At 35.3% G+C, this 25,861-nt stretch overlaps 1 protein-coding gene across 2 annotated transcripts in view; it reads right to left on the minus strand.

Annotated features, from left to right (window-relative positions):
- Window positions 1–4,406: 4,406 nt before the first annotated feature.
- The window catches only part of CAAP1 (caspase activity and apoptosis inhibitor 1), a 52,649-nt gene continuing 31,194 nt past the window's right edge, over window positions 4,407–25,861 (minus strand). For both annotated transcript variants that reach the window (XM_082656590.1, XM_082656589.1), the window contains exons 5-6: window positions 23,872–23,945; window positions 4,407–6,063 (exon numbers count right to left, since the gene is read on the minus strand). In XM_082656590.1, the coding sequence (XP_082512716.1) occupies window positions 5,717–6,063; window positions 23,872–23,945 (421 nt within the window). In that variant the 3' untranslated portion in view covers window positions 4,407–5,716. The remainder of the gene's footprint in view (window positions 6,064–23,871; window positions 23,946–25,861) is intronic.

The raw sequence follows: 25,861 nt of genomic DNA on the forward strand, positions 1-25,861 counted from the left end.
TTTAGATGCAGGCAGCTTATTACTTACACAGTGAAAACATCGTAGTCAAAGGTGCCAAGTCCCCATGGCCTCTGGGTAGGGTGACACCAAAGTAAAAGGAACCAGATGCAACAGGATTAACGGGACACTGCTGCTGAGGTGCTAACGCCAGGCTGCAGCTAAGAAATTTTACAGCCTACAGCTGTGCCCTAAGTGGGGCAAGATAGAAAGTTTCAAGTCTCCAAGGAACCAGGGAGGCAGATGGGAAAATTGCCTCAAGACATCCTTCTGCAAAATAGGGAGCTTCCCTCAAGAAGAAAAGGCCGATGAGAAAATGTTCTTGTGACGGCTCCTCACAAGACTTGACTGTCTGACCACGTTCCTAGGAAGATAACAAGGCATTGCACCAAGACTTAGGCCAGGAGGTTCAAGCTCTGACTGCATGGCCTACGGGGATATGTACAAGGTCACCAGAACACCATGGAGTGGAGCCATGGCCCTACAGACACAACATACTGCTACTTTTAAAAGGGAATATTCAGAGAATTAAAAAATCTTTTGGATATTAAAAATATGATAGGAGAAAAAAATCATTGGAAGAACTGGAAGAGAATATTAAGAAAATATATAAGAAAGCAGAAGAAAAAGATGGAAAAGAGAAATAAATTTTAAAATTAGGCCTAGATATCCACATCTTAATAAAAGGAGTTCTAGAAATAGAGATTAGAAAAAATTAGAGGGAAGGAACTTATCCAAGAAGTAATATTAAAAATCTTCCCAGAACTCAATGATGTGAATTTCCCTTTTAAAAGAGTCCATCAATGATGAACTCAAGGATGAAAAAAAAGATCCATCCTTTAACACATCATCAAGAAATTTCAGAATATTAGGAGTAAAGATAAGATACTAACAGCTTCCAAAGAGAAACAAACAGGACACACATAAGTATCAAGAATCAAAATGACAAACGACTTCTCAATAGCTTCAGTGGAAGTTAAAAGGCACTGGTGTAATGCTGTAAAATTGAAAAGGACAATAATTTCCAGCCTAATGTCAACACTCACATAATGTTTCAATTGAACATATGGATAGAATTGAGCCATGTTGGTTAACACCAATGAATCAAAACTATTTATTCTTTATGCAGTTTTTCACAGGAAGCTGCTGGAAGAGGTACACCGCCAAAATGAGGGAATAAACGAAAAGAGGAAGACAGGATTCAGGAAATGGGATATCCAGCATGAAAGAGGTGAAGAGCAACCAATCCAGATTAGCATAGGACAGAGAGCCCCAGGAGAAATGTCTTTAAAGAAAGAAAAAAACAAAGCTAGATTACATGATGTGTTTGAACCTACTAAGAAACTGAAACTCCTGGAAGGTAGTTAGGGTACAATTTAACTGCTACTACAGAGAACACTGAGCAAATGAAAGAATAAGGTCATTATAAATTAATTCCAAACGGCTTAAAACAAAAATTGGAACAAAAAAGGAAATCTAATTACAGATACCACACAACCCAGTTGTGAATAACATTTACACAGTCAAAAGAGTATAAATATTGAATGCTAATTGAACCAAAACTGTGATGTAACTGCACTAAATTGGGAGGATGAGAGAGGAAGCTACATTTTTAGGGAACAGGGAGAAGGAATAGAGCTTAATTTTCATATTCCAAAATAGATCAATAAATAAAATCTAAGACTGAAATATCAAGGAATAGCAAAAAATCATGTTACTCAGAAATACAAAGGTAAAATTTTAAGAAGGCTAAAAGATTTGAAAGTGGTTACCTCTCCGTAGCAAGAGCTGGTGTAAAAAGAATAGGGAAGGCAGTACTGTTTTTCATTATAATAAGCCTTGGAAAAAAATTTTTCGACTTAAAACTATCTACATATTTTGAAATAAATAAATAAAGCAATAAGTTAAAGATAGCAACCTAAGTTTATAGGCCAAAGTGAATAATTCTAGACAATACTTACCAAGTGACCCTGACAATAAAGACTAATAGGTAGGACTTCCCTGGTGGCACAGTGGTTAAGAACCTGCCTGCCAATGCAGGGGACATGGGTTCAATCCCTGGTCCAGGAAGATCCCACATGCCACGGAGCAACTAAGCCCGTGTGCCACAACTATTGAGCCCATGCACCACAACTACTGAAGCCTGCACACCTAGAGCCCATGCTCCACAACAAGAGAAGCCACCGCAATGAGAAGCCCACGCACCACAATGAAGAGTAGCCCCCGCTTGCCACAACTAGAGAAAGCCCGCGGGCAGCAACGATAAATAAGTAAATAAATAAATAAATAGTGAAAAAAATAGGTAAAAGAAAAAAAAACTGGATTATTGTTCATATCTAGCAACCCTATGGGACAAAGAAAGATTAGACTGTTTCATTTTGAATAGGGGGAAGAGGAGGGGAAGCCCTAAAAAATACTTGAACTCAAAAGAGTTCCCTAAGTTTTACAAATTTTATGGTATTTTCTACTGGAATCACAGGATGTTACAGCAGAAAGAAACCTTATATATTTGCTAATGATTCATCTCTCCTATTTTATAGTTACTTGTCCAAAGTTACACAGCTGGTTTGGGCAGAATCAGAACCCTCTGTTAACTCTCACACTCTTGTCATTTTATCACAATGCATTTTAAAATAATAATTAAGTATCAAGGAAATTGAGTTCCTACTGATATATTCATTAGCACTTTTCTTTTTATTTAAAAAGGGAGACTACTTGAAAATAAAAAATGTAAAAATATCTATTAGTTTTAAGTTAAAGCATATTGGTCTTTTACTTTTAAATAATTAGACATTATACAATAAAGGAAAAGTATCTATAACCAAACTCTCTTTTCCTACTTTTTATGATGAAATAGAACCGAGAATTTTTAAAACTTTCAGGCTGCCATCTATATTTTGCTTAAATTGTGGGTTCACTCCTGCTTTATCTACCTGGAAAATGGCATTGAAAACACATATTTTATTGCAATTTGTATTACTATTCAAATGACTCAGAACACCTTTATTCAGATAGCTAATCATGCCCTAGGATCTAACGATTTGCTGAAAGTAGGTTTTGACAACAAGATTTACAAGGAAAAGATATACTGCCCTATAGTTTTAAGGAACTGATGGTGTTCAACCAAAGGACTTGAGAGTGTTAGGTGATTTTCATAATTATTATGCTACACACTGGTAACCTAGTGATAGGTTTTTAGGATATACCTTGAGTCTCTGAATTAATAGGAACATCAAAAAGCGGGCCAAGGCCTATTGCAGAGGACCCATTATTACCAGTTGCCACCTATCATTCAAGTCTTGGGTCAAGTTCCTAGTCAAATATCAGAATTACCTGACTTTGGATGGAAAGTTAGGCTGCCCATTTTTTTCCCTCTTAATCACTAATTAAACATTGCCTAAAATTTTTCTTTACCTTGGCAAAAGGGAAGAATTAGGCATAAAACGAAGCAGCGCTCATCTGTTTAGTCATCAGTCTATTCCATGCTAAAATCTACACCACAACATTCCTACACCATAACAGTTTAAGATTCTGAACAAGACTAAACACCTGTGAGGTAGTCAATAAATACCTGTGAGCTGATGATTTAAATGACAGCATCAGATCAATATATGATATTTTCCCATATATTGATCTAGGCATTTCTAAAGTAACCTTATTCCTGTTCTCTAAAGCCATTCATTTGCAAAAACCTCTTGTCTTTCAACATTACAAAAAAAAAAAGCGAGAAAGTTGATTTTCCAAGGTAAGAATCCAAGCAGCCTCTGATTTGTTCAGTTCATTCTACCTCAAACGCTCCCACTCTAGTCAAATGTCCTCTAAACAATTCTGCACAGTGAATACAGCAGACACACAATGCTTCACGAAGGTGGTGACTTTAATCAGCTACAAAGCACTCAGACCTTTTTCTACTCCTATGTTTGATCACACAAAAGTCATCTACTGCATCTTATAATTAATAAGCAGCAATAAAGTTTATTCTGCACTACTTTGTTATTATTTTAACTTTTAAGTTGAAATAGAAACTGATTTTTTCATTTTGAAGCAGTAACTATGAGAACTATTTAAATCATATCCATGTTTATCAGCCTAAGAGAAGCATTTCAAATGATATAGGCCTCTGTCCTTCATTAGAAAGATTCCACAAGAAAAAAAATGACAGGATTATTTAAAGGCATGTTCAGGAACAACAAAAATGAATTTATTAACTGCAACTCCAGTGTTTCATAAATACTATTTTCATAAGAAACCCTCTAAAATTTACATCTAATTAAGCCAGCTAGTAAGACACAATCCCTGTAAGTTTTGTGTATAAGGAAAATCCTCATACAACATTAACAGAACATGGCTTATAAATAAAATATACTGTTTTTGTTAGCAAATATAAAAACCACAGTTCCAGATTTATCTTTTAGAAAAAAAATTAATTTATTTTAAGAGTCTCCGCCTAAATTCATTTTGGTATCAAACAACTACAATTAGTGATGGGGCAAGCATCCATAATTGTGGCAGGATGTTATTTACAAAAACTATACAAAATTAGATTAATTATTACATCAACTTATCAAAGCTTCCTGAAATTAGTTTCATTTTTGGAAATGTATCAAAAGTCCTCAGATCCAGAATGATAGTCTTTATTATTTTTAATTCATTAATTTAAAATTATTTTAATTATAGCACATCAGATCTTCAAGCAAAAACATCGGATGAAAGGCTGTACGATAAAATAGTCTCCTTTTCCTAATAGCTTGGAATGTAAATTAAAATGTGTTCCCTTCTTTTTTTTTTTTTTTTTTTTTTTGCGGTACGCGGGCCTCTCACTGTTGTGGCCTCTCCCGTTGCGGAGCACAGGCCCCGGACACGCAGGCTCAGCGGCCATGGCTCACGGGCCCAGCCGCTCCGCGGCATGTGGGATCTTCCCGGACCGGGGCACGAACCCGTGTCCCTTGCATCGGCAGGCGGACTCTCAACCACTGCGCCACCGGGGAAGCCCTTCCCTTTTTATTGAAGGAAAAAAAATGAACTAAGCGTCCAGTAATATCAAATACCTGTTAGAATAACTTGCCTGCTGGAATTAAAGTTGGGCAATTACTTCTACATTGTTAAAAAATGCTTTAAATTAAGTCCTTTTTCTCTTTTATAAAGAAAGCTTTTCTCAGCCATTTTCGATCTCTAAGTCTTGTAACAAAAATGTCACTCAGTTTTTACTAGCAAGTCCACACCCATAGAAGGCATCTTCAATGCAGTACATATTTTAAAAGTGCATATAAGCATAACTAAATTTCTTAAATTGTTAACAAATCTAGGAGCAATAATTTAATATTCTATCGCAAAATACAGGTAGCCTAAAGGCAACATGCTTGGCCAATCTTTCATATACTTTTTGGTTTGATGTCAAAACATTTCAAAATAAAGAAAAAAATACCATGACTCTTTGCTAATGGCTTTTCTGGTATTAATTTGCAGATATAGCTAAATACTCATCTAACAAAGTATCCCGGTTACCCAATGATATTTGCCATGAATTCAGAAAACAATAACATATATAATACAAAAGTAACAACAACAACAAAAACATGTATTTTAGGCCTAAAATGAGTTTATCTAATAAGAGTTACATGAGAAATATCATGTAAGACCCCAAATAAACTTTAGATACAAAATTATATGATGTGGCTTTGTTCAAACACATCTAATATTCAGATACAATTTAAATAAACTAGGCTGGCTTTTTTATATCACCAGCTTTCATTAGGGCTTTAATAGCTCTTGCCCTCATCTCAAGTTCTAGCAGCTCCAGCTGCTGTGCAGAAGGCTGAACATCTTCTGGTGGAGGAACAGTCAGGGTGGCGGTTTTCGGTTCCTTTGGGCTAGACTCTGCCAGTCCCAGAATCTCATTCACACTTTTCTCAATGTCTTTCTCCAGGTCATCTATCTGACCAGCTTCACTTTGGACTGTATTTTCTGAGACCTCAGGAGCAGCTGCTTCTTCATTGCATGGGCCTTCTATGTCGCTGTCATAAGCATCTGCATTTATACTGAGTACATCACTATCTTCCCCTTTGCCTGTAACAAACAAAAAAAGGCAAAGAACCATGTAACCTAAATGCCCTGATCAAAATTTCCTTTCTGTTTATGATGAAAGGGCTGCTGTGACCCACACCTCCCACCATGGAGTCCCAAATACATTCCATAAACCCCATCCCAACCCCTGTTCCCCTGACTCAACTTCCTTCCTCCCCTCTTCCCTTCCTCCCTCTCTCCCTCCCTCCCGCCCTTTCTTTCCTCCCTTCCTTCCTTCCTCCCTCCCTCCCTCCCTCCCTCCCTTCCTTTTTTTTCCGCCCCTGCACAGATTGTGGGACCTTAGTTCCCTGACCGGGGATTGAACACAGGCCCCAGCAGTGAAGGCGCCGAGTCCTAACCACTGGACCGCCAGGGTTCCCCCCTTCAACTTTGAAAACAGATCTAATTTAATGTAAATTTTAATGTATTTTTCATTCCACTTTAGAAGAATATGGAAGCACTGGGAAATGTATACCATCATATGGATGTCCCTGATCAATTTTCCTAATTAAAATATCGTTAACTCTTTAGACCACAGTGAAGCCTCTACATTACAAAATGCTGACACCCTTTGGATAGAGTATAGCTTATTACTGAAGAAGCAAAATTCTATTTGAGAAGGAGTTTAAAATACTTTGCCTTATAAACTACAAAAAAGGAAAAATATCACTGGCAAGCTGGACACCATGTGCATTGCAATTATTTCAAAGCTTTTCATATACTTTTTCAAACACTTTGTTCTAAATCAATAAATTAAAGGAGAATGCCTAAGGCCACTTTCTAAGGTAAAATAACTTTTCACCAAGAGGATTTTAATTAATAAAGTTAGCATGCCATAAATTTTTACAGTACGTTTGTTATAAAACTTCTATAACTGATGCTAAGAACTTGCATATAAACACAGATTGTAGCCCTCAACCACCTTGGCCTGGACCATTACTGAAGTCCATGAGTTATTTACAACTTTGAGTGCTCCCTTATACCTCCAATTTATTTATCTTTTAAATTCCTAATATGTTTTTTAAAAAGAAAGTAATGATCCTCCAATTGTTAGCTTTGTTAGTTTTCTTGTAGTAGGAAGAACTTATTGACAAAATATAGATTGACAGATGGAAAATTCTGATAATAGAATGTACAAACAATTCTACTCCATGGATTTTAAAATAAATGATTTAGTGACCTTGATTCTGCTACACACCCTCTCAATGTTTCAAAGGAGAAAATTCTTTATGAAAAAACTTTTTTTGATTATATTTTCTATGGGTTTGTTTCAAACATTTTTAGAGGGCAGAGGTGGGGTTTGCTTTATTTTTTTAATCAGAAACAGCTATACATGTTATTCACTGAAGAAATGGGGCTCTATAAATTTGGTGTTCTCAGTTTACATTAAAAATTATCCAAATCCAAGTGACTGAGTTCTCTGTAGCACAGTATTGGTAAAAGCATTCACAAGTTCCATCTGCCCATTATACCTGCACCATGGATGCCAAAGCTTTGTAGAATCTGTACCTGAAATGATTTAGCATGAGCACTTCACTTCACAAATGTGAAAATAAGGTAAGTGATTTGTACAATGTAATCTGACAAACTATGTAAAGATCTAGGATCATACTTCAAGTCTTTTCACTATTTCTTAATTTTCTTCATTCTACTGACTCACTTTTAAAGTATAGCTTGCAAATATATGAATACATTTTCAAAGATAATTTACTCTCATCCTAAGTATTAGAAATAGCAGGTTTTTTTGTTGTCAATTATGATCCTCAAATCAGAAGGGGTATAACTTGTACACTCTTTCTAAAAAAGTAACTTTAACCTAAAATGCCTCATTCTAAGCCCTCAAAATGTCAGTGTGGTAAAGTTCTGTCCTTCCACACCCCCATTCTACATATGTGAAAATGTGTGTGTGTGCGCATGTGTGTTCACAGGGAAGTGAGTACACATTTAAATTATAAGAGAATTCTACAAAAGAGCATCTTCAAGTTTTTACATGGGCTTAGGAGTCTGAGAGTAACAAATCAATCTCAGGGAAATTGTGTGTACTCCTCTAAAATAAATAAAAACAGTTTTACTGTATGCATGATGTTAAAGTAAGGCTATTGAAATCCACCAAGAAAAATAAAAAGACGGGTCTGAGGTAAAATAATACAAATGTAATTGAAAATATTAAGAATAAGAATTCAGACTGTTGACTGTTAAAGACATTACAATAAAAAATGGCTCAGGGAAGAGAGCAAGCATAAAATTAGACCCAAATTACTGATGTCATAAAGCAGCAAAATAACTAAAGTAACTTAGATGTGGTATATATACAATGGAATATTGCTCAGCCATAAAAAAGAATGAAGTAATGTCATTTGCACCAACATGGATGAACCTAGAGATTATCATACTAAGTGAAGTAAGTCAGAGAGAGAAAGACAAATATCATATAATACCACTCATATGTGGAATCTAATTTTTAAAAAAAGATACAAATGAACCGATTTACAAGACAGAAATAGACTTACAGATATCGAAAACAAATTTATGCTTATTTACAACTTTGAGTGCTCAAAGTTGTAAATAACAAACTTATGGTTACCAAAGGAAAAAGGTGGGGGGAGGAATAAATCAGGAGCTTGGGATGAACATATACATACTACTATATATAAGATAAATAACCAACAAGGACCTACTGTATAGCACAGGAAACTACTCAATATTCATATTGAGTATGAATATAGGTGATAACCTATATGAGAAAAGAATCTATAAAAGAATGAATATATGTATATGTTTATGTATAACTGAATCACTCTGCTGTACACCTGAAACTAACGCAACATTGTAAATCAACTATACTCCAATAAAATTAAAATAAACAAATTAAATTTAAAAATAAAGTAACTTTAAAATATACACAAAGAAACAAGAGGGTATGATATATTCCTTACTAGATTATATAAAAGAGCAGAATTAATGTAACATGGGTGGCCCTTAAAATACTACATACCATTTAGAGAACTTCAGAGAAAAAGCAGCATAACTAAAGAAATGAATCAAATAACTTAAGGGAAAGGACTAAAGGAGTTGAAGAATTTGGCTAAGGAACACAGAGTAGAGTTAAAATATTTTTCAGGGAAAAAGCAATACAAGGATTTATTGAGCATTCATCTCTTATGGTTGATCCCCTAGCCAACTACTCACAAATATACGTTCTATTCTATTTTCCTCTGATCTGGATACATTCATCATTTCTCTTTTCTTTTGTTTTCCTGCTATCTTCTGTGCTACCAACTTGATTCATACCCATCAAACTCTACCCAAGTACCAAAGCTTTTAAAATAACAAATCAATCCATCTAGATTCAGTATCTAGACAGCAAACTGAATCAATCACTATCTAAATTCATCACTAACACAGATGAATAAATGGAACAACTTATCAGAGAAAATATTTGTTTATACTATTTAATGAGGCATAGTTATAAACATGGGATAAAACCATAAAGGGAAAATATCTCACAACTAAACAGAACACCCAACACTCTTTAAATATTTTACTGACAAGGAGAAAATTTACAACTACAAAAGACTCAATCACTTTAAAATTAATATAGTTTCGGTATTTAAAAATGGGAGTGTACTACATAATAGAAAAGCTAAAATGCAATACCTGTATTTTTATTATCATCTATAACAAACCTCAATGCTTGAAAGCTACAGAGACTCCTCTAAGCTAGATAAAGGAAAACATTTTATGTTTTATGTTTGCTTTTTGTTAAAATAAAAGTTTTAATTATCCAAAGTAAACAAACATAGAAGAATTATTAAATATTTTGAGTAATAAAAAAGGACTTTTACGTTATATTACATTTAAACCTTGATAGGGCCTATAATATTCCACTTGCAAATAATTCAACATATCAGAATACTTTTAAGGCATAAAATGAAAGCATATCTAATGTTATGAGTGACTACATGCTTGTGAAACTTCTTGATAGTGAGTTATTAAATTAAGCCAAGAGACAAACCCTAGTACATGGAATAATTAAGTACCTGTCTGAATTCCTGATAAAGATGGCAAATTGAGCACATATATCTAATTCCTTTCCCTATCAAGAATCCACTGAAGTGACAGGAGAGATACTTAAAAATAATAGCATAAGAACTGTAAATTAGGACTTCCCTTGTGCCACAGTGGTTAAGAATCCACCTGTCGGGCTTCCCTGGTGGCGCAGTGGTTGAGAGTCCGCCTGCTGATACAGGGGACACGGGTTCATGCCCTGGTCCGGGAAGATCCCACATGCCGTGGAGCGGCTGGGCCCGTGAGCCACAGCTGCTAAGCCTGTGCGTCCAGAGCCTGTGCTCCGCAATGGGAGAGGCCACAACAGTGAGAGGCCCGCATACCGCAAAAAAAAAAAAAAAAAGAATCCACCTGTCAATGCAGGGGACAAGGGTTTGAGCCCTGGTCCAGTGAGATCCCACATGCTGCGGAGCAACTAAGCCCGTGCACCACAATCACTGAGCCCGAGCTCTGGAGCTTGTGAGCCACAACTACTGAGCCCAAGTGCCACAACTACTGAAGACCATGTGCCTAGAGCCCGTGCTCTGCAACAAGAGAAGCCACCCAATGAGAAGCCCACACACCGCAACGAAGAGTAGCCCATGCTTGCCGCAAACTAGAGAAAGCCTGCACACAGCAACGAAGACCAAACGCAGCCATAAACAAACAAACAAATACATAAATAAATTTATAAAAAAGAAAAAAAACCTGTAAATTAACTGAGAATGAAAATAACAAACATCAGTCCTTCCTAAGTAAAATACAAAACGGAGAACCACAAAGGAAAAATATCAACAAACAAAGCTGAAAAAACGTAAGACTTCTGAGAAAGAAAATAGACTACAAATAAAATTATAAGACGGGGCAAACCTATAAGAAAATATTAGCAAAATACATTTTTTAACAGGACAAATGTAAGGATATATACAACGTCTGGGTATTGTTAGAAATAATTAAAAACATGGGCAAAGGATAGAAACGGGTTAAGCATTTCACAAAATATGAAATACAAAGGATCAATAAACATATAAAAAATGATCAACATAATTTTTCATCAGGGAAATACAAATTAAAACATTAAGATATTACTTTTTACTCATTAGTAAAAAATAAGAATTTCAGCCATCTGGAGAAAAAAATAATAAATTGGCAAGATGCAAAAATGATCAAGACACATTGTTAAGTCAAAAAAGTAAGCTAAAGAGTAATAATCATACTATGTTAAAAATAACATAAGTAAGTTATTAATAGTGGTTTACTTCTGGGGAGGGGAGTAAAAGTAGAAGGGGAAGAGAAGAAATTGAGTTTTCCAATTCTGCTCTATGAACATATGTATTTCTTCAACCATTTCTAAGAATATAACCTTGTAGAAAGTTTAAAAAAGAAATTATAATATTAGATAAGAAAGGGTATCATCTAAAAAGAAATTTTGCTGGATTTTTACAAAATGTAAGTAGGCAGGATAAAATTGACAGAAAAATAAAAGAAAAGCAAAATCACTGCCAAAGACACCACAGATAAGTGTAATTCTTTCTTAGAGTCTTGGAAGCAGGGAAGAGTTGGCTTTGGAACACACAGCAAGATAATTAAACTCATTCAGAATAGCTGAGTCAACTGAACCCTTCCTTCCTTCCCTCCCCTTCCCTGACACATGCCCAAGCACTCTATTGGGAGGCCTACCCCATTCACTTACACTAAAGAGATCTGGTAGAGAAATATAACTAAACATCTATTGAAGAAATCCAAACCAGCTACCAGAAAAACTACAATAAATGAAGAACCAAGATGAACAAAGGAGGACATAAAGAAAATTTAGGGATCAGAAGATATTCTACTGGAGGAGAATGAGGGGTTGGGGTGTCTACTTAGTATCCTTATGGAGTTTGAAGTAGACAATGTAGCCATAAAACAAGCACAGGGTGCAATGAAAAAGGACCAGAGAACAAGAAATATTATAATTTACAATTACAGTTATCAAGAGCAAACATTCAATGGCTGTTGAAAGACAATGTTTAAAAAAAAAAACCTTTCAAAATGTAGAAAATAAAAATATATTTAAAATATGCAATAAAAGTTAAGAGATGAGGATGAATGACTCACAAGTTCAACAACCTAATATAATTAATTCAACAAATATTGTTGAGCACCTACTATGTACAAGACATTGTTTTAAACACTGAGGAAACAGCAGTGAATTTTAAAAATTCCTTGCCTTACCATTAAGTCATAGGAGAGACACTATAAATAAATCAACATCAGGTGCTATGAAAAAAATAAATCAGGATAGAAGATAGTAGCAGAATGTTTTCATACAGAGTGATCACTGTGATTTGAAACAGTAACAGTTGAGCAGAGACTTAAAGCAACAGAACAAGTCAGAAAGCAAGAAGAGAGGGAGTAAAGAGGGAAAATACTATGTATAAAATAGTTAACTAATGAAAACCTACTGTATAGCACTGGGAACTCTACTCAGTGCTCTGTGGTGACCTAAATGGGAAGGAAATCCAAAAAAGAGGGGATATATGTATACATATAGCTGATTCACTTCACTGTACAGCAGAAACTAACACAACATTGTAAAGCAACTATACCCCCCAAAAATACAAATAAAGAAATAAGAGAAGAAAACTGATATGAAACAAAGAAGGCTTTCATACTGAAAGGGTCTGCCAAGAGCATCACACCTAAGACACATCCTGTGAAATATCAGAACTCAACGATAAAAAAAAAATAGTTCTTAAAATTTTCGAGGAGGGAGAAAATAGATGTCCAAGAAAAGATAGCCTCAAGAAATCAAGAGCATTCTTATCAGCCACTGTGGACAATACATTCCAATGGCTACAGACATGCTCACAAAAAAGAGGAGTAATGACATACTCTGTGTCTCGAGGACACAACGCTGCTTCTAAATATTCTTGTTAAAAGATGGAACATGAATCTGATCAAGCCTCTATATCTAATTATCAATTTACAGAAAAATAATGTTAAATAAAACACTGAGATGCAATCAGTAAATTTAAACTGAGAAACTCCGACAACCCAGCTTCTTCAAGAAATAAACTGCAAAGAGAGGGAGAAAGGGAGGGAAAGGGGAGTAGATTAAAAAGAGACTCAGTATCATCCAATTGCAATGTAGGGACCTTATTTGGATCCCGATCCTTACAAATATAGTTTTAAAAATACTATAAGACAATCAGAGAAGTTTGAACACTGAATATCTCAGGATTAAAATTACATTATCACTGTTCTGTAACCCCTAATGAAATAATGGAACTAGACAATACTAAATAGCTATTAAAACCATTAGGCTGGCAACACCTGACCCAATAGATCAATCTTAATATCACAATACCCACCAATGAACAACTAGGTTTAAATTTGAACACTTTCTGAATATTATCTGATGGTTTAAGAAATGCTACTTTTTAAGGTATTATGATTATGTTTAAAAACCCACCTCTTATCTTTAAGAGATATATTGATAATAAAATATATACAAATGAACTGAAAAGATGTAGGATTTGCTTTAAAATAACATAACGGGTAGGAAGCAGGTAGGAATATACATGAAAAAAGATTAGACATAGGTGGATAATTGTTGAAGATGTAGCTGAGTACATGGGAATTAATATTTCTATTTTCTTTCCTATTTTTGCTTGAAAATTTCCCAAATAAAAAGGTTTTATAAAGTTGATTTTTATTTAGAAACCTGTAACAACAGGTTTTAATACACACACACACACACACACACACACACACACACACACACAATGGAAAAGAAAATGAGAAAATCGAAATCCAATTTTCCTATCAAGCAAACATAGAGTTGGTTATTAGAAGGGTTAAACTACTTTACTTTTTCTATTTTAATTAGTTTTTCTCATCTGATTTTAAGTTATTCACGTTCAGTGGTTATGCCATTTAGAACAACACATTTCACCATCCTTCCCTCTAGAATCTTAACTCTCCAAGGCCTCCGGCGTTATCAATCTGCTGGAATCTCATTAGTAACAAAGCGTATGATATATTGGACAGCAATGCTATGCCTCCATGGATTTCTTTTCTTAGACTACAGATAATTTTGGTTTAAAAATTTTTTAAGTTATGAAGAACACATTTTTAATGTATTCTAACTGTAGAAAGTCAGCTTGATAACTTTTAACATTTTTAGTGAGTTCCAGCCTTTTCAAGAAGCCAAAACTTTATTTTCTGAAAAAGAAACAAAACTGTTCTTTTAATATATAAGAATAATTTTTTCTGGATAAGCCTTCAATCTTCCTCTTAGCAAAACTAACAGATCTTGGCTATTTTTTTTCATGCAGTGTTTTAAACTATTGATTTAACTTTAAGTGCATCATGTTAACCATCATATTCAAAACTTAAACATGACATTAACCAAATATTACTCATAAAAAAGAAAATGCAAACTATTTAATACAGAAAAACTGTCTAGTATTCTACCAAACCCCTTGAACTATCCATTAAACTTCTGGATAAGTGATTGTCTGCTAGCCTGTAAACCTAACTTTTAAGAAACACGAATCCGGAGATTAGTCCAAGAATCAATAAATATTCACTCAGTATCTATTTACATATGTGCCGTAAAGGCCACAGAAGTAGGCCTTACAAAATGCCACAGGTAGTGTAGACTAAATATGTGTGGCAGGATTTAAGACACAGGTTTTGCCTTCATGGTGCTTGAGGATGCTTAAAATATGAACATCACACTTTAAAATGCTAAATTGTACAATATAAAGTATAATAGAATATCACAGTATATAAAGCAATAGTGAAAAGTCAAGGAGATCTTTACAGACATGTATTATTAAGTAGGTTTTAGAATCTAACAGGTGATATTGACAGGGGAGGAAACTCCAAGTGTGAGGGACAGAATGGACAAAGGCAAAGTATTAGATCTAAACTCAGTACAATATGTGAGCCTAACAGAATAAAACGCAGACGTGAGAATACAGAAGAGGGTAGTACCCAAAATTACTGCCTCTGAAGACATCACCATTCCAGGATAAAAAACACAACAGGCTTTTACAATGGATCAGGTAAGTAAATATTTTGGGGTCACACTGGGGTACAATAACAGGCTAACACATGAGAGATTCCTGACTACCCTTCCTCTAGTAATCTGAAAGTAAACAGGAGGAACATATTTTTAAATGTCATTCATCATTTCTCCTATCATTTGATTAAACAGGCTTCTAATATGAAAACATACAAAACATAAAACATGGGGTTAAAAATGAAGACAGAGTAGCGTATTTACAAGCACTGCTGTTTAAAATCAGGCAACTGTTCTCCCCAAAGATTTGTTGGAACTTATGAATTTAAAAGGGCATCACACTCAAATATTCTCTGCTAGTAACATCTCAGTGCTCCACAATCTGCCCATCCAAGGAAGGCGTTCTTAAACTCATCATCTACCTCACAATAGGCCACGTTTCCTGCGACACTGCTTTAGTTTGTTTAAATATAAATATAAGCTTACAAAGAGATACTAAAGACTGTATTCTAATTTTAGATAATGTAAAAGTATCTTTTATATACTCATGCAGAAAGCAGCCAGTCATTATCAGTATGCCAGAAAAGTGGTAGTGCATTTCATAAAACATAGAAATCCTACCCTAAAACTAAAAACACTTTCATTAAAGAAGTAGGAAAAATAATGAAAACTGTCAGTTTCACCCTCATTCTTTCCATAAAAGAAAATACCTGGAAGTAGTGAGAGTCTTTGGAAAAAATAACTATGTCGCCTTAGAGTATATGGTATGAAGGTGGAAAATGCAGTATAAAGTGTCCTGTATGTTTTCAGAATGGTTGGAAAAAAGATAATCTCATGAGGAAGGACAGTTCAAGAGTGTAGAAAGATGCTCAAAAATAAAACTCGGGCTTCCCTGGTGGTGCAGTGGTTGAGAGTCCGCCTGCCGATGCAGGGGACACGGGTTCGTGCCCCGGTCCGGGAAGATCCCACATGCCGCGGAGCGGCTGGGCCCGTGAGCCATGGCCGCCGAACCCGTGCGTTCGGAGCTTGTGCTCCACAACGGGAGAGGCCACAACAGTTAGAGGCCCGCGTACCGCAAAAAATAAAAAAATAAAACTCTAACCAAACATTAATTATCCAAATGAGGAAATATCCAAAGAAATATAAGCTACAGAAGAATCTCTATGATGACCACATATTTTATAAAGGGCACATGATCAATGCTTAATATAAAAGACTGGTATTAATCTATACAAGCAATATAAACAAAGCTAAAGGCTAAGGGAAACAAACCAAAACATGGCTCAGTTTTGTTAAGACGAGAAAGAAAAACAAGCTTATAAGCAACTCACTCTTTGGGGTAGGTGGTAGAATATTAATAGGTAAATATAACTAATATTCTATTTCATTTCTATCTTCTTTTTAAGAACCTTGACCATACTGGACAGGACAGAAGAGAAAGAAGGAATACTTTTAGTCATCTATCCATCCACTTACTCATTCAAAAGAATATGAGTACCCACTATAGACAAGCAGTGAAGACTTAAAGAATCCTAAGACACAATCCTTTACCTTAAGTACCTAAATTTAGGTACTCATAAATGCTTATTGAATTGAAAACAATTATTAATTATTGGGCAGTGTTATAACAGGAGTAAATAAACAGGCAACTATGGACTTTAGTTAGTAATAATGTATTAATAGTGCCTCATCAATTTTAACAAATTTACCACACTAATGCACGATGATAATATGGGAAACTGGGAGAAGCGGTGGTAAGTGGGTATACAGGAGCTCTGTACTTTCCACTCAATTTTTTGTAAACCTAATTTAAAGCTGTTCAAAAAAATTTTAAGTATTAGTTTTTAAAAATAAAAATAAAGCTTGTTAACTACAAGCTCAATATGTATCAACTAGATGATGTGGCAACCAAAACGGCTGATTAAATCATAGGCTAGGTGTGAGGTGTATAAAAAGTTCAGGAACTGTTAACAAAATTGATTTCAAGCCTAGTATTTACTATCTTTCTTTTGGTAGCAGCACTTCTATATAAGGAGGTACTTTTCCCAATGAACTGGATGAGAACATAGTGGCTGAAAAACGCAGAGGATCCAAACATCTGAGGAAGGGTTGGAGTATGCAACCTCCAAAGTAGCTCCCCTAAGAGTGTGTCTAGGATCCTATGAAATGCATCACAAGATAGAATGTTTAAAATGAGTACAATTTAAAGAAACATGGAAATAAACATTTCTCTCAATACTGAACCAAATTCATAATTTCATTCTTGATAAAAAACACACAGAGCATTATGCATCCAAAAACCTTATCAGTTTACTTTTTTTTTTTAAATCCAGAAAAGTCTCACATTCAAATGCAACAGAGGGGCCTTCAAAAGGAACAGTATGTGTTAAAGGAACAGGAACAGTATGGGCTAATTTCCATATAAAATGTAATTTTTACCCTTTCATTCAACTACTACTCATAGAAAGAGACAAATTAAAAAGCAGGGAGGATCATGTTGGTGTCACTGCTGGTAATAACTTGTGAAAAAGCTCAAAGGAATGAGAAAAGAAATGTAAATTCTTATGCCACACCAATGGTTACACCACAATCTCTTCTTACTTCACCAATTGCTGAACTGGGTAACATTTCCCCAGAACAAGTTTTTTTAAATCTTTTAAAGAAGTTAACTCGTGTTGAAAAGCTGCATTCTGTGAATACTTATTTGTTAGAGCCAGTCAAGGAGATAATCAAGGGCAAGGAGGAAAGGAATTAGACTCAAACTTTGAAAACAAATCAGTAGTACACATGCTTCTCTGCTTCCAACTCCAGAACAGCCTTCTAACACTTTCTTTTCAGTTTCCCCTCAGCTCTCTAACACTCCTACCTGCAATTTTGGTTTTCAAAGGAAGAGGCAGCACAGAGCTCACCTGCCAATCCAGACTTCTTCACGTAAAACTTTTGGCCTACAAATGCTACTTAATTAACTGATGATCTTCATTCTCTCTTCCTTTACAGTGCAATAAAAGTCTCTGATGACATTTTTCTCATTATCTTTTCAATTTTTTATAACTTGTACTTATTCCTTCATGGTTGTAAAGTTCTTTTCAGCAAAACTCAACCCCTTTGTAACTGCAAACTGATTTCTTCATTCTTTTTTATTCTAGTCCCTCTCCGTACCTACCTTCCCTTCTCCTAGTGCAGTACTACCTCAGAACAACAACAGAAGCAATAAGAACAAAAATTGAGTTTTTCCATTTCTCTCTCACCTTAAGGACTCAAACAGTCTCACATAATTTTACGTTTAATCTTTGCTAAGTGATGGAAAATATCCCATATAAAATTGTATTTTTTTGAAGTAATAAATGAATACATTATGGCCACCATCAATCCTTTATAATAGTCTAAAAGAGTGGTCTCTCAACTTCATTATTTACATAAACCTATCAGTGAAAACATTTTTTAAGTACCTGTCCAACTACATATTTTTTATTTACTTATAAATTAATACATAATTAATATGAACCATTACAATTACATACATGTAACTGAAAATTTTAAAAGGGAGAGGTTTAAATATATGTTTATATGTATTTGTTTACTTTAGAAGCTCTAGTATTTTTATCTTGCATTCCCAGGGAGTATGTATAATTACACCGTGGTGACCAGTGGTCTGAAAGGCTGAAAGAAGCCCAAAGAAAATACCTATCTAAACTTTCATCACACGGTTTAACCACTGAAAACAATTTTCCCCTATTAAAGTCTACTTTTCAAATTCTTGAAGCTCTCAACAAGGTAATTCTTAAAGCTGTCTATCATTCATTAACTGTTTTTTAATTAATTAATTTATTTATTTATTTATTTTTGGCTGCGTTGGGTCTTCGTTGCAGTGCACAGGCTTTCTCTAGTTGCTGTGAGCAGGGGCTACTCTTGTTGCAGCATGCAGGCTTCTCACTGCAGTGGCTTCTCCTGTTGCAAAGCACTGGCTCTAGGCACGTGGGCTTCAGTAGTTGTGGCATGCAGGCTCCAGTAGTTGTGGCTCGCGGGCTCTAGAGCACAGACTCAGTAGTTGTGGCACACGGGCTTAGTTGCTCTGCGGCATGTGGGATCTTCCGAGAACAGGGATCAAACCCGTGTGCCCTGCACTCTACCCCAGGATTCTTAACCACTGCGCCATCAGGGAAGTCCTATCATTCATTAACTCTTGAATTAGAAGGCCAAAATATAATTGCATGAGGCAACTACATTACTTTAAAAAAAGTGACAAGATTTGAGTCTAACCACAGCAAAAGTCTGTGCATTTTGTGTGTGTTTGCACATCTTTCTCTAATAGAAAAGAGGAATAATTTTCACATGAGAAAGTTAATGTAAAAGATTCAGAGTAAAATGTAGTCAATGTCTTATTAATTTTAATCGTTTTATACACCATGTGGTTACATTACTTATTTTTATAACTGTATTCAAATGAATGCATCTTAAGGAACCATCACACAGCTTAAAGACTAAAAACTCAAGCATCTTTTTCTCTAACAGAAAAATGTAGAGATAGAAAAAATTGTGTATCTCATTCTTCTTCCATTAAACAATTTAATAAAACAGTTACTAAGAAGCACTCTTCACAAGTGCAGACACTGCTCTAGGCCCTGTTCTTTAGAAAATCTGATAGAAAGGAACTTCAAGATCGAGGCCAAACATCCAAATATTTAAACATTGCGAGAATCTGCTCTACAACAGCAACACCAAGTGGCCATTTGTGCAACCTGTGTTCAAACACCTTCAGCAATAGGGATGAACGTATCTCAGAAGGCAGCCCAATGCATTTTCTGATACATCTGATTATTTGAAATAAATAAATCGATCCAAACATGTTTAATGATAACCTTATCTACTGGCCCTGCTTTTATTCTCAAATTCTCAATACAGAACAAGCCTAGTCAGTCTTCTATTTAACAGCCCTTCAAATATTTTGAAGGGACTACTATAAACCTCAACTCTTCTCGTCAACCTAAATACACAATTTTTAACTTAGCTATTTGATTAATCATGTATAGTAAAAAAAAAATTTCTCATAACAATTTCCAAGAAGGAATGCAAACATAAGACTTTAATTCTTGAAGTTACAAAGGAGAATAATTTGCAAAATTACACAAAGTTTACCCCAGTTGTAAACTTTAAAGCAAAAATTTAAATTGTTTTAATATTACTAAATGTCTTAACTTTATTTATTTATAGATAAATATATAGAAGAGAACTCATTAAGATTAGCAAAGATTTGTTTGATATTTTAAAAGTATTTTCTATGCATTAAATACCTTTGACAAACAGCAGTTTCATTTTTTTCTTAACTGTAGCACAAATGACTAATTTAGAAAATTTATATAAACCATTCTTATACAACTACCCTCCTGCTAAAAATGAATGACTTAGGACACTAATCCTAATCCTATTTTACTACAGGACCAATCAATCAACTAGTAGATTATATTTACATTTAAATAATGTTTGCACAGTGAAGGTGAAAGTTAGTGTACAATCTGATACCTTCAGCACAGCCAGTTTCATAAATAAATTTCCTATCAATAAGATAAATAATATCAGTACTAGACAAAGAAATGCCATTTTCAATTTACCTAATTCATAGTCACTGTTTCTCAGTATTGAGTATTTTAGAAACTGAAAAAACTGAAAATATAATTTAAATAACTTGTCAATATCATATACCATTAATAGGGCATATAAGATTTATTTTATCCTGAAAGAACAAAGGGAAAATTCAGTGCTGCTTTATATTTTGGTCTACTGAGCAAAGGGTTACTTTAGTGCTAAGTAAGCTTCAATTAATTTTCTTAAATGGTCAAGTCATTAAATAAAATGACAAGGCATTCACAAGGAGAATTATGCTCTGTTTTTATTGAGCTGATAACTGTGAGCAAAAATAGAAAGTTACAGATAATATTAAATCAATTTTGAAAGTTCTGCATATTAAAGACAGACAATATTAGTTCATTTAAAATAAAGGCAAGGGCTTCCCTGGTGGCGCAGTGGTTGAGAGTCCGCCTGCCGATGCAGGGGACACGGGTTCGTGCCCCGGTCCGGAAGATCCCACATGCTGTGGAGCGGCTGGGCCCGTGAGCCATGGCCGCTGAGCCTGTGCGTCCGGAGCCTGTGCTCCACAACGGGAGAGGCCACAACAGTGAGGGGACCGTGTACCGCAAAAAAATAATAATAATAAAAATAAATAAATAAATAAAGGCAATAATCTTTACTGATTATTGAGCCTGTCAGGATTTGTTTCCTGGGGTACCTCACCTTCTTGGTTAACTCCAAGCAAGTTAGTTACTATCTGGTTCAGATTTCAGCTATACTAATATTTGTCTGTAAAAAGTTCCATATAATTGAGTCTTCTAAATGACTTACGTTTATCCCATTATGCAACAAAATTTAAAATTTTAACCACTTCATAGGCATTTTTCTAAAAGACTTCACTTATTTCACTGCTTTCTAAAAAGAGCTGAAATTTAATTTAACCATTTTCTACAAATTTAGTTACAGTATGAACAGGAACTGTACTGCAAAATGGTAACTGCTGTGCTTGGATCTCCTGTTTCCTCTCCTCTGCTTGCTGTCACTTACTGATGACAGTGTGTTCTTGATGTTTCTGATGCTGAGGTGAGAACCCAAGAGTGTCTATAAAGGCTCCTGAGCATAAAAAACTAGGCTTTGTGATATCTGGTTACTGAGTTATTTTTCTCTCCTTCTTCACCTCCATTGCTAATTTTCCAATTACTGAAGTTACCATAAAAAATATATATATATCACAGCAAAATAGGCTGTTAGCGCCAGGAAGGGAATTCTGAAGAGAGGTCCAGGTACCTGAACACAGAAGCAGAAAAACCCCTTCCCTTAGAGGGCAGCACTGGCTAATGTGCACAATGAGGTCTCCATTCCTTTTTCCCTGGGAACTGGAATCAACCTGCCCATTCTAGACTTTTCTATCCTTTATATGGCATTCTTTTTTTAAATTTATTTTTCAGGATTTTTTTTTAACATCTTTATTGGAGTATAATTGCTTTACAATGTTGTGTTAGTTTCTGCTGCAAAACAAAGTTCATCAGCTGTACGTATACGTATACGGTGTTCTTCTCTCCACAGATAATTTAATAGCACAGTCTCCACACCTTCTGCTCATTAAATGCAAAGAACAGAACAAAGGCAGAAACAATAGTAGTGCTGTCAAATTACACATGGGGCATAAGAGTTAAATGACCATGACTACATTATATGGAAACGATGTGTGCTTGGCATGTATTGATACACGACAAACAAATGTAAATAAAACTATGAATCTGAGTTTCTGTCTATGGGGGTGCTGAGAAGGATAAGGGCACAAAGATGTAATTTTGTCTGGCACTGGAATTCTCAAAATCATCAGAAATATTTATAAACACCAGAGAACGTAAGTTAGAATTACAGAAAATCTAGATTTTGTTCTCACTACACATAAACTGAAGGAATCACAAAATTAATTAATCAACGTTTTCCCTTTTTCTTTTAAATACATATTTTGTTTTTTTGTTTTTAATTTATTTATTTTATTTATTTATTTTTGGATGCATTGGGTCTTCGTTGCTGCACACGGGCCTTCTCTTGTTGCGGCGAGCAGGGGCTACTCTTCTTTGCCGTGTGCAGGCTTCTCATTATGGTGGCTTCTCTTGTTGCAAAGCACGGGCTCTAGGCACAGTGGGCTTCAGTAGTTGTGGCACAAGGGCTCAGTAGTTGTGGCCTGTGGCTCTAGAGAGCAGGCTCAGTAGTTGCGGTGCACCGGCATAGTGGCTCGGCAGCATGTGGGATCTTCCAGGACCAGGGATCGAACCCGTGTCCCCTGCACTGGCAGGTGGATTCTACTGTGCCACCAGGGAAGTCCCTCCCTTTCTTAATTAAGCATTAGTAGTACAGGCCACGGCTTAAAAAAAGAAATTCTGCCTAAGTAAACTGATGACCTGTTTCTCTCTACCAAATAAGTTCTTATGATTCAAGTTTTAGAGAAACTATTCTAAGCCATCAAAGACTAGCTGCCTACAAAATAAACAACATAACCCTCTTGGCTGCAACAGATTCTCACTGCTGTGAAGTAATTTTCATCAGAAAAATGGAAAAATGTGAAGTAATCTTTGACTAACTAGTAAAAATTTATTTTTACATTCAGTTTTCCCTACTAGGCATGAGAAAACAACAACAACAACAAAAAGACATCTAAAAGATTAGCCCTATTCATCTACCTGGCTTGAATAAATAACAACTACCATTTTACTTCTGTTAGCTGGTAATGTCAAAAATTACTGATTTATAGAAAATAATATATGAGGAAGAAAGTAAACAAGGATAAAATATCTAGCAAAAAAAAAGACAGAAAAAAGTTACTCTATAAAACTTTCTCCCCATATACAACCCAAAGATATCCAGTTAACACAGCTACAGTATCTTGGAGGTGAGAATATATAATAGATTACTGAATTAAAACTATTCAAAAATGACACCTTTCTGTTGGCATCTGTAACCATACAGCACTAAGACAGAACCACTCCAATGGCTAAAGGAGTCATGAAATAAAGGATGTATATCTTACTCTTGATCTTAGACTAAATAAACTATTTTGTTTCCCTATCTATAAAATGGGGGCAAACTGGAAGACTGTGAAAATTTATTATTGGTAAAATGCTTATAATTTTCAGGTAAAATGTTACAGAAAAAGTTAAGTACGTGATCCATACCTTGTTTTAATTCCAAACCTTCAGGTTGCTTGTTCTCTCTCAGGGATGAGGTAGAATCTATACAGATGTCTTGTCTGAGGAATGAAAATAAATAAAAACAATCTTTTAAACATTATTCAATGAAATAATATTTACTGCTGAGGTTCCTAGAATTAAGTTATACACTTGAGAAGACAGTGAATTCTTCTCAGCCCCCAGGGTACCATTCAGTACATTCTGGAAACTCAGAAACATGTATACAAGGGTCAGAAGCAGCGGCTATAAACTACTACCAATTTAAGTAGTATACTTTGTAAAATCAAGGAACAAACCTGGAATGAATACCGAGGTTAATTTTCTCTCCCTTCCAATACTCTGCAGGGTAGCTGATGGGAGAAGTCATAACTCACAGAAGAATCTAGTAATTTTTCAAGTTCAACTGTTAAATTTAATGGGCACTCTGGCATTCAAATTATTTTTGTTTGTTTGTTTTTGCTGTACGCAGGCCTCTCACTGTTGTGGCCTCTCCCATTGCGGAGCACAGGCTCCGGACGCGCAGGCTCAGCGGCCATGGCTCACGGGCCCAGCTGCTCCGCAGCATGTGGGATCCTCCCGGACTGGGGTACAAACCCGTGTCCCCTGCATTGGCAGGCGGACTCTCAACCACTGCGCCACCAGGGAAGCCTCAAATTATTTTATATTCATCTAATTTCATACCTCAAATGCTTTGGTGTCTACAGGATGTGGAAAATACATATCTTATTTGTAATATACATATGTAATCAAAGTAAATGGATTATGTATAAGATCATGCCATAAAAAAAGTTCTTGATTCACTATTTCTGCAAAAGAGCTGTAAACTAAACTAATACTCTTTCTTAGAGAGCATTATACCATTATAATATTGATGTTACAAATACTTTACAGCAAAAGTCAAGACATTAATTATTGTAAATATTCAAAATAATTATCTTCTTTAAAATACATATCTATTACCTTCTGAGAATTTTTATACACACCCTAAGACTAACATACTAGAAATATCTAGGAAATTTTCGTATTCACAAAACTTTTTATATCCACTTAATAACAAATCCCTCAAATAACTAAAGGATAAAGACTTGCGATTATTTCTTTGAGAAGTTTACAATTTTCTTTCCAGTCAACACATTTGGCACTTATAAGTTTGTTCTGTATTAAAATTTTACTAATACAGTACAAACTCAAATAGAAACTATGAAAATATTTAACTTGGTACTATGACATCTTAGAGATTTATAATTAAGATAGCTCCATTTTTTATCCTTCTTTCTGTCTAATGTTGCCTACTCAGATTTTATTCTTTCACCAGAATGACTAGCAGATCCCAAGGAGGATATCAACAACACACCCTGGCAATCTAGGGGCAGATTAAATGCCAATATACCACATTAAAAGCTTTGCAAAGGGGACTTCCCTGGTGGCACAGTGGTTAAGAATCTGCCTACCAATGCAGGGGACAAGGGTTCGATCCCTGGTCCAGGAAGATCCCACATGCCATGGAGCAACTAAGCCAGTGCACCACAACTACTGAGCCTGCGCTCTAGAGTCCACGAGCCACAACTACTGAAGTCTGCATGCCTAGAGCCCATGGCAAGAGAAGCCACTGCAACGAAGAGTAGCCCCCGCTCGCCACCACTAAAGAAAGCCCAAGCACAGCAATGACGACCCAACGCAGCCAAAAAAAAAGAAAAAAAAAAAGCTCTGCAAAGAATAAAGTTAAAATATGCCACCTCAAGCCTTACGTCAAATTAGACTTTACCTACTGGGAACATTTATCTATTTCTAAGTATATTCCTTTAGAGAAAATGTTTGTTTGCTCTAATACCTGAATGGCACTTATTTCTCTTCTAAACACATACACCTAACTTTTTCAAAAAATGACTTGAACAAAAACATAATGTAACGTCACCATTAAAAGGACCATGGGCATATGCAATACCTAATAAAGACACAACATCACTCACGCAAC

Source organism: Grampus griseus (assembly GCF_964374135.1).
Source record: "Grampus griseus genome assembly, chromosome: 6".
Lineage (NCBI taxonomy): Eukaryota > Metazoa > Chordata > Mammalia > Artiodactyla > Delphinidae > Grampus > Grampus griseus.